Source organism: Phoca vitulina, unplaced genomic scaffold, assembly GCF_004348235.1.
Source record: "Phoca vitulina isolate PV1807 unplaced genomic scaffold, GSC_HSeal_1.0 scaffold17, whole genome shotgun sequence".
In the NCBI taxonomy this organism is placed as follows: domain Eukaryota; kingdom Metazoa; phylum Chordata; class Mammalia; order Carnivora; family Phocidae; genus Phoca; species Phoca vitulina.
Window position 1 is genome coordinate 28,810,270 of NW_022589720.1, and position 10,665 is coordinate 28,820,934.

Here is a 10,665-nt window from a genome sequence, read left to right on the forward strand (position 1 = left end):
CCGGGGTGGGGGCCAGTCACATTATCACAAGAATAATCCTAATCTAAATTAGGGGACTGCGGGCTTGGGCTCACAAATGAAAACTATTCCTAGTTCTCTAGCTCCCAAAGGGCAATGCTTATTCTTTCAAAGCAAGGCTTCAGCCCCCCCACCAACTCCCCACTACACACACACACACCTTCGGAAATGCCAATGGCTTTTGAAGCCAATGGTTTTTCAGATTCAGGACCAGAAGACAATTCAATGTGATCTTCAGGTTCAACCTGTAGAAAAATACACACAACAAAATAACTTAAGAATTTTATAGTTTGAGGGGTGCCTGGGTGGCTCAGTCGTTAAGCGTCTGCCTTCAGCTCAGGTCATGATCCCAGGGTCCTGGGATTGAGCCCCACATCGGGCTCCCTGCTAGCTGGGATGCCGCTTCTCCCTCTCCTTCTCCCCCTGCTTGTGTTTCTGCTCTCGCTGTCTCTCTGTCAAATAAAATCTTAAAAAAAAAAAAAAAAAATTTTATAGCTTGATAATTTCACAATATTGTTAAATAATCTTATGTACCTTTTAAATATTAGGGTAACAAGTGAAAGAAATGGGATTAAATCTAATAAGAGCTAAATGTGGGGATGGGTGAAGAGAAGGAAATTTTTACTTATTTGTAGTCTAAATGATTTAACCTTTTTAGACATCATAAGGAAAACAACATCAGATAATTTTAGATTGGGGAGGAACATTAGCTACCATTTAGACAAAACCTTTCATTTTAAAAATGTGAGAACAGGGCCCAGAGAAATTCAGTGACTTTCTTAGTGGCAAGACATGGATTTGAACCGAGGTCTTCAAAGCCCGTAGTCAGTGCTTGTCCACAAGTATCCCTCTGTCTCTTCCAGGCTTGAAGTCTGTTCTCTTAATTAAAATAAACAAGTCACAATCTGTGTATCTATGTGTGCATTATAATAGGATGAGAACATTTTAAAACAATATCCCAAAATCTCTCATTTAAATTAGTGTTAGTTCCTTCGAAGTAGTCACCTTAGCAAACTAAATACTTATGGAGTTTGATCCACCTTCCTTTGGGAAACTTCCTTTGAAATTGTCTTCCAAGCTTGCACCATCATTATTAACAACTGTTCTGGTGATAAGTCTTTATTATAAAGATGTGATTTTATTACTGTCAGAATCCAAAACTGAGAGAGCAAAGACAACCATTAAATAAACATGTATTGAATGCCTGCCATGTTACCAAGCAAAAGACACGGTCCCTGTCCTCCAGAGAGGGGCGCCGTAACAGAATTTTTAGGAACTTTTTCAAAATACATGTGTGTGATCTACACCCTCCCCCCTGCCAAGCCACTGCCCCCTCCTCTGTCCCCAGCCTACCACCCCAGATTCAGTAGGGCTGGCATGTATATTTTTGAAAAAGATCATGACATGCACAGCTGTCCTTTTAACTAATAGATCCAGATCTGTGGAAATTCCTTCTTGAGACTCTTCCTTTGGTTTGCTTTCTCCTGAATCTCTTAACTACCTTAGAATGCTCCTTCTCATGCTTTGTTGTTGAATCATCTTTAAAAGTTCATGCACCCACAGAATTCTGTCCTTTACCCTCTTTTTCTCCTCATTCAGTGTATTCTCTCTGGGTGAGTGCCCTGTTATGATTTTAACTTCCTCTTAAGGACTCTAAAATCTGTACCATCAACCCAAATCTAGCTCCTAAGCCCCAGAAGCATATATCCAACTGCCTACTAATCTCACAACACTTCAAATTTACGATGTTCCTGACTGAAATCACTGTGCCTCTCTTCCCCCAAAACACACAGACTTCTTCTTCCCTACTGTGGAAAATGACTCCCCCATTCACCCAGGCTCGAAATCTGGATACTACTGTGAATCTATTCTTCTTTACCTTCCCATAGCCCAATACCCTCTGAGTCCTGCTACATCCTTCTCCATCCCCAATGCTTAAGTTCAGGTTATCATTACTTCTTGGCTTGGTACTCAGTGAGTCCCAAACATCAATCAGTAAGCTCAGTATAGAGCTAGCTGCCTAAGAATCATTCATGAAGCTTATTAATTACACAAATTCCTGGGTTCCACCCCAGAATTACTTAAAATCAGAATCTCAGGGGTATGAGCCCACAAGTGTGCATTTCTAACAAGTTCCCAAGATGACTCTAATGAGCAGCAAGTTTAGAACCACTGTGACCCACCTGATCTCCTTGTTCTCAGCCTATTCTCTCCAATCTGCCCTCCACACTGCTGCCAGAGTGTCTGATCACATCATTTCACTGCTTAAAATTCTTCAGTGGTTCCCTCCTGCCTATTTATAGTATAGGACAAAATCCTAACCACTTGACATGGCAAACGATACTTCCCATCATTCCTTATCCACACACCTACATTCCTCTCCTGCCAGATGTCTTAAAGCCCAGTACCATCAACCTCCACCTCACGGTGTTTCATCAGCCCTTCATTATCTAACTCGTGAATATCGATTCATTACCAACTCCAGAGTTACCTCTACAAAGCCATCTCTGATGCCACAGCTTCACTTACTTACCTGTCCAGCCACAACAAGTCATGTGTACCTGTGGTGTTCTCACCACACCCTGTTCATATGTACTTACTGGTGTATACATCTATCTTCTTTTGTTAGATTCTAAGCTGCTTGAGAGTAGTGACTATGTATGCCTTATTTATCTTTCTATTCCCAGAACTTAGCACAGGGCCCAGCAGGTAGAAGAAGATTAATAAATGTTTATTGATGAAGAAACGATTCTCTTGGACTCTGGAGCAAGCCAGGATCAAGACGAGATTCAAGTGTACATAACATATTTGGCTGTAGATATGCTTAATATACTAAAACATAAGGCCATTATGGAAAGTGATTCCTTAGAATAAGTAGTTCCAAAGATGACTCTAACACTTAACACTCATTGTGAAGTGCTAGATCTAAGTGTGGGTTAAAAAAACAAAAAGGAAAACAACCAAATAAACATCATAATATTATTACTTAATAGTAGTCCTACCTCATGTTTTTTCTGTGTAATTTCACATAAGTTTAATCTTAACTTAATATGTGCTAAATGTTTGAATTAAAGAAATACTATAAACCTAATAAACATCTTTTAAAATGTCAACCTGCTAGCAACCTAGAGTATTTGTTAGGTAAGTCAATGATGAAATTTTTATCCTGCAGACCAATTTGCATTTCCCAATACAAGGCTTTAACACATTCAAAATATTTTTACTATTTTGTTCCTTAATCTTTATTTTATGTAAATTTTACTTCCTAAAAAAAACAGGTTTGTGCAAAATAATTAATTCATGTTTGAGACTTCCTATTTGTCTAACTACCATGATATGCCAATACACATAAATAATCTCTTTCTTATGGGTATTTTTTAAAGATACAGAAAATGTTCTAAGGACCACATTCCTGTTGTATAAAATATTTAAAAGAAACTGAGAATTCCAAATATAAAGACAACAGTATCTTTATAAAGTTAAAAAAATCCTGCTGCAGAAAATGATACTCCATTATGAGCAGGGTTCATTTAAAACCACATTCTTGTTTTGTAATTCGATATATTTCTTTTCCTGGTAGGAAGCATTGGTTCACATCTTAGAAGTTTAAGGCAGTGGTTGTCAACTGGGGGCGATTTTGTCCCCCAGAGAACATTTAGCCATGTCTGAAGACATTTTTTTACTATTACAGCAAAGCTAGCAGGTGAAGATCAGGGATGCTACCAAACATCCTACAACACACATGACAGTCTTCCACAACAAAGAATTATCTGGCCCAAATATCAATAATGCTGAGGTTGAGAAACCCTAGCTTAAAAAAAAAAAATTCCCATTATTTTGAAAAATCAAACGTCTAAAATTACATCACATTACAAATCATATAACTCAGTAACAAACAGCTAAAATAAAGACAGTCTACCTTATCACAATGTCGATCTAGCATTTTGTATCTGGGGCAATCCTGCTCTATGTTTTCAGCAATGTTCTGTATTGCTAACATCTGTGCATCAATTTCCTGAAGCTTCGAGGTGAGATGCTCGAGCCGGCGAGCTGCAGAGCTCTGCGCAGGACGAGCGGCAGACACACCCTGCAGTTGCTCCCACAGCGGATCATCCTCTGCAGCAGCTGACTTTGAGCTCTGTTCTTTGAATCGAAAATCTGGCTTCAGCATATCTAAATATTAATAAAGGTAATCAATATCAGAATTGATTAGAATTAAGGGAGAAGTAGATGCTGATGATCTAATTCTTTTGAAGACCTCATTTTAAGTCAACATAACATTCCCTTCTAAATCTGTTTCAATACACCCAGAAATAACACTTCAGCTTCTCAACTTCGGAGAGCTGTCTGTGGTGAGATAAGAATACATAACAGTATTACTATTACCACATAACTCCATATAGAAGGCAGTTTGAATGTTACTTTTACCCTCTGCTACAAAAACATACTTCATCAAAAAGCAACTTTACTTAATATTTTTTACTTTTTATTTATCTTAAAGATTTGCTTATTTATTTTGGGAGAGAGAGAGAGCGTGGGGAGAGGGGCAGAGGGAGAGACTCTCAACCAGACTCCCCACTGAGGACAGAGCCCAGTGCAGGGCTTGATATCATGACCCTGAGATCATGACCTGAGCCGAAATCAAGAGTCGGACACTTAACCGACTGAGCCACCCAGGTGCCCCTATTTTTGATGTTTTAAAACTCGACTTGAAAACCAACAGTGTCACACAGTAAAAGCTAGGCCCACTGTGGGCCACCACCAACTCTACATGGGATGTCAGGCTAACATTAAACCTCCCAAGACCAATATCAAAGCAATGACTCTCCCTACTCTTAAACTCAATTGATTCTTGTCCCAAATTTGAAACACTTCTTTTTTAAATGTGTTATTTTTCCGGCTTCTGGGTCTCCTCCTCCCTCTATTGCTCTTCCTTCTTCATTGTCTTCTCGTTCTTCTCTTCTGCCACCCACCCCTCTGACCCATCAGTACTTCCAGGGTGCCCATCCCGGCTCACGTCTCACTCTACGCACTCTCCCTGGCTGATATCACTGGTGCACAGGTGACTCTCAAATTCACATGACATCTTCATGTGCTCCAGCCCTTAAATCCACCTATTTCCTGGATATCTCATTTAGGTTGTCCCAAAAGCCTATCAATTGAAACTCCTAGCTCTGCCCCTCCAACTTGCTCCCTCTTCCTGATTCTCCAGTTCAGTGAGTAGCATTATCATTCACCCACGTTCCTAAGCCAGAGGCCTGAGAGTCATTCAAGGTTCTTCTCTTTCCTTCAGATCCAAAGTAACACCAAATATTGATGGTTACCAACCAAAACCTCCATTCCTACTACCATTGCTTAGCTGAAGCTTTCACAATAGATGGACCCCAAATAGCATCTCTATCTCTAATTTATTTTACCCCTATTTAGTTCACCTTCCACACAGATCCTTTAAAACATAAATGTGATATTGTTCCTTTCCCACCTCAAATTCTTCAGTGTTTCTCTAATTCTTTCATCTTAAAAATCCAAATGCCTCAGTATGAGGACAATGCCATTCAATCTTTCCTCTGTCTCCCTCTCCAGCTCATCTCTTGCTACGTCTTAAACAAACAAAACCACTCCACTGCCTCCAAGCAAACTTTAATTCTCTCAGCCTCTGCAGTCTCCATCAAACCTCCACGTCACTGCACAATCTAGTCTCTCAGTCTCACTAAGTCCTGCTTCCCTTTAAGATTCCACTGAGGTGTTTCTCCTAAACGTCTCCGTCCCCCCTAGAGATGGAGTAGATGCTGTATTTCCCAAGAATCTCATCCAGACCACCTTGACAGCACTTCCCAAGCTGTATCATAACCCTCTGTTTCTCTGCCTTCCTTTCCTCCTCTAGGTGAGCACCCAGCAGAGAGCCTGGTATTACGCTCTTCTTGAGCCCTGATATCTGGCCCCTGACTTAGTGTTTATTGAATAGCTGGTCAAATGAGGATGATGATGCCTGACCTACCTAACTTACAGAGGTTTTGTGAAGACTAAATTATGCAACAAAATACTCTGAAAAATGTGAATCCCTAAACAAATGATTCAGCCCCAGGCCAGCACGAGGCTTCCCATGAGAGGATAATGGCAAACTAAAATGCAGGCAATGGCCGTTGTGTCACTTTCCACTACCCGTTTTGGCCTTACCTTTTTTTTTTTTTTTTTTTTAAGTAATCTCTACACCCAACATGGGGCTCAAACTCACAACCCCAAGATTAAGAGTCACACGCTCTACTGATCGAGCCTGTCAGGAACGCCTGGCCTGACCTTCTCCAGCTTGACTCTCACAGTACTTTACTATCTATCCTTCCTGTTTTCAGCAGCTTAAAGTGTCTCCCTTAGTCACTCTCAGGAAAGAATTTTGTATACAAACTTCGAGTAGAAAATACAGCAAAAGAGCTGGACATGCTCAAAATCCAGAATGGCCTACAGACATAATGAAACTAGCTTCCCTCTCTTTAGAGAATCTGTTCCACTCCCACTGACTAATAGGAAAAATCACCTAGAGGGTTAAATACTGAGCTCCATTGACCCTGAAAAATTCTCTCTGGCCAGCAAAGCTCTGCTTGCTATTAATAGCTGAAAGCATTCCTACTGGAGATAGTTTCTAAAATAGGGAACTACTGTCATTCAAAATGGTGAGCAAGTAGCACTAAAAGTAGGAATTTATTATTTGCTTTGCTTTTGTTTTAAATACCTAGGGACCCTGTCCCTCCTCCCAGCCTTTTCCTATAATACAAATCCATTCAACTCTATTATGTAACTAGGTTCTGAATCTTTAAGGTATATTATGTAAATACCATGATGGAATATTTTCAAAATATAAAACACATCCTTTTAAATTGGCATTTTAAAGTTGTTCTCTTTAATAAGAGTAGAAGGGTCCACTGATATATTTTTGTAGCCAGTCTCCCCAGAGAAGGATCTTCCAAAAGGCTGAATAGACTTGATCTGACTGATGAAAGAAATTAACCTGTAGCTCGGGGTCATTTGAAATGCTGGCCGAGGATATTCAGGGGTAACAAAGAGATGCGTCTGGTTCCAGTTTGGCAGAATTTCAAAAGTTGACTGGTGTGAAATGAAGGGAAACTAGCCCACAGGCATATTTTTAAAAGATTTATTTATTTATTTTAGAGAGAGAGAGAGCATGGGGGGGCAGGGACAGAGGGAGAGGAAGAGAGAGAGTCTTAAGCAGACTCTGCGCTGAGTGCAGAGCCCCACGAAGGGCTCAATCCCATGACCCTGAGATCACAACCTGAGCCGAAACCAAGAGTCAGATGCTCAACTGACTGCACCACCCAGAAGCCCCAGGGAGCCCACAGGCATTGGCTAGATGTAACCCACATGATAACCCAATGAGGTTGTGTCCCACAGAGATATAAGTAAGGATCAGATAAATTTAATTTACTTGCAAAAAGTATCCAAACTATGAAGGGATAGAGCTGGGACCAAAAACCAGGTCTGTTCTACTTGAATCCAGAAGTCAAGCTCTTTTCATTTCCCACACACTTCCCCAGCCTAAAAGACTGTTAGTTTCATACATTCTCCCTTCAATACCTATACACCAAACAGCCCATGACAGGAGAGAGAATGGGCCAAGGCTTCAAAATCTGACATGCTAGCACTTACTGGTATACACAGCTGTAACAGACATACCCTAACACATCCTAACGTGAGGTTTCCCGGCCACCCATCCCTTCCTTACTCCTCACATCTCCTGAGTGCCCACTGTTGATACACAATTAGCAGGCAGGGCTGGACTGTGCCCCCAAGCATCTAACAACCACAAGGCTGGGTGCACTCCTCCTAGCAGCTGTGGAACCCAGAAGACAGACTGGCTTTCTGCTGCAGGAAGTCTGACTGCATATTAAGATGAATCTAATCAGGGGCGCCTGGGTGGTTAAGTGTCTGCCTTCGGCTCAGGTCATGATCTCCAGATCCTGGGATCGAGCCCCGAGTTGGGCTCCTGGCTCAGCGGGGAGTCTGCTTCTCCCTCTCCCTCTCCCCCTCCTCATGCTCTATCTGTCTGTATCAAATGAATAAATAAAATCTTTTAAAAAAAGATTAATCATGGGCGTCTGGGTGGCTCAGTTGGTTAAACAACTGCCTTCGGCTCAGGTCATGATCCTGGAGTCCCAGGATCGAGTCCTCCCGCATCGGGCTCCCTGCTCGGTGGGGAGTCTGCTTCTCCCTCTGACCCTCCCCCCGTCATGCTCTCTCTCTCTCATTCTCTCTCTCTCTCAAATAAGTAAAATCTTTAAAAAAATAAATAAATAAATAAATATAAAAAATAAAAAAATAAAAAAAGATTAATCATTCATAGGATGTAATAACTTTAGGTTTTGGAGAAATATTCTTCTAAATCTTGCAAATATTTTACAATAATGCAACCTAATTTATAACTATAACTATATTATTTTACTAATAATATTTTACTGTTGGCTAAATACCTGTGTATATTCTATGTGCTATTCTACAATCTCCCTCCCACCTTTTTAAATAGGAGAATTCCTTTTAAACACCAAAGCACTCATGACATCCCATAGGATATTTATTTTTAGCTCCTTAATTAAGAAAAGACATATGTACAAACAGATCTGTAGTCTCCTTGCAAAATAATGGAACCATGACTTTGGAACCATGACTCTACCTCATTTACCTATCTGACCCCACTCTCCTTAGCAAGGGAAAAGCCTTTTCCTGGTTTCTTTTGCAATTACCAAGTTTTATAACTTGTTTCTATATATTAGTAATTTAGGGAAGGGGGAGAGTCATGTTATACATTCAGGGCATTCACCTTTGTCCTGCTGTATTTCTGATGGTCTAGGTGAGGTGATCCCAGGCTCCTTCACCTCCGTACTGCCTGCTCTCCAGCTTCCTCCAGCCAGACAGGATGGAGACACTTCCGCACGTTTAAAAAATAAATCCATAGTGGAATTGGCAGACTCTATCAAGAATATGAAAAGCATACAAAGATTGATTTTCTAACCTTCTAAACAAGGTAGTTAGAAGATTAATAGAACATTTCTAGGGGCGCCCAGGTGGCTCATTCAGTTAAGCCTCCAACTCTTGATTTTGGCTCAGGTCATGATCTCAGGGTCATGAGATAGAGCCCCACATCAGGCTCTGCACTGGGAATGGAGTCTCCTTGAGATTCTCTCTCCCTCACCCTCTGCCCTCCCCTGCCAAAAGAACATTTCTAAATGTGAATATAAACATCCAAAAGTATAGCGGGTTTGCAGGAGAAGAGCTAAGAGACTTAAGAAGGGGTAACAATGCTATATTAAAGAATTTTTCAAATGTTTTTAATCTACTTAAAAGGTAGGAAAAAATTATTACCTTCACTCTTAAAACTGTGCAGGGGAACAGCATTTGTAACTGAAGCTGCCATATAATGTAACTCTGCAGAAGATGGGGCCTCCAGATGATCACTTGGCTGTTTGATAATAGTATCATTTGAAGGCTCTTCTTTGACAGGCAATTCCTGTAGATCATCAGCTTTAATGTCAATCACATTTATGTAAGTGTGCCCAACCTGAACCAAAACACATAAAATCAAAGAGGGTTACATTCTTTTTACTCTGTAGGGCCAGTCTGCACCCTTTGCCCTTGTTAAAAAAGAAAAAAAGAGAGATTTAATTCTAAAGGTAAGAAGAGCTTATATGAGTCTAACTTAGGGAAAACTGCAGGAAGTATGTGTTATGGTCTTAGTTTACAATACTTTGGGGCATAATATTGAAATCTTTTTTTTTTTTTATCTTTCCAACAAAGCTACATAGAATGCCAATTTAGGCTCATTTCATCTATACAATTAAATAATGCAGGTAATCATAATAAATTTTAGCAAATGTATTATTATAACCTCTGAATAGCAATACCAAATTTAGTACCAGATCAGATGGTGAAGGTGACAAAGGTTTCTCTGATATTTGAGTGGGAAGTTTGAGATTTAGACATACATCAGAAGCCAACATTTGAGGAACATTCGAAGGTTCATGTTCTGAAAATTAAGAAAAGAAAATCAGGAATATAAAAAAAAATCTGTAAATAGCTCTGAGTCATTAGCATTATAACAAGTTAGCAACAAACAACATAAAATTTTTTTTGTTATAAATCTAAGTAGGGTGCTCCTAGCTAGCTCAGTCAGTGGAGTATATGGCTCTTGATCTTGGGGTTCTGAGTTTGGGTCCCACTTTGGGTCCCACTTTGGGTGAAGAGATTACTTAAAAATAAAATCTTTAAAAAAACCTAAGTAGAAGTTTCACAGATATAAATAAATTCTATTCTATTCTAAAGGCAATTTACTCTAGAGTAATTCATAGTTGAATAGAGACTGATTATTGAATGATTATACGAATGATTCACAAGGATAATAAAGTATCTAAGTCATGTGAAGAAAATGCTGTCATTTCCTGGGTGGCTCAATCGGTTAAGTGTCTGACTCTTAATTTCAGTGCTCGCTTCGGCAGCACATATATTGACTCTTGATTTCAGCTCAGGTCTTAGTCTCAGGGTTGTGAGCTCAAGCCTCATGTTGGGCTCCATACTGGGTGTGGAGAAGAAAGAAGGAAAGGAAGGAAGGAAGGAAGGAAGGAAGGAAGGAAGGAAGGAAGGAAG

General features: G+C 40.1%; 1 protein-coding gene across 5 annotated transcripts in view; it reads right to left on the reverse strand.

Annotated features, from left to right (window-relative positions):
• The window catches only part of CPLANE1 (ciliogenesis and planar polarity effector 1), a 138,124-nt gene that overhangs the window by 30,904 nt on the left and 96,555 nt on the right, over positions 1 to 10,665 (reverse strand). For all 5 annotated transcript variants that reach the window (XM_032415152.1, XM_032415151.1, XM_032415155.1 and 2 more), the window contains 5 exons: positions 9,939 to 10,048; positions 9,388 to 9,583; positions 8,846 to 8,995; positions 3,938 to 4,191; positions 179 to 263 (listed from right to left, as the gene is read on the reverse strand). In XM_032415152.1, the coding sequence (XP_032271043.1) occupies positions 179 to 263; positions 3,938 to 4,191; positions 8,846 to 8,995; positions 9,388 to 9,583; positions 9,939 to 10,048 (795 nt within the window). The remainder of the gene's footprint in view (positions 1 to 178; positions 264 to 3,937; positions 4,192 to 8,845; positions 8,996 to 9,387; positions 9,584 to 9,938; positions 10,049 to 10,665) is intronic.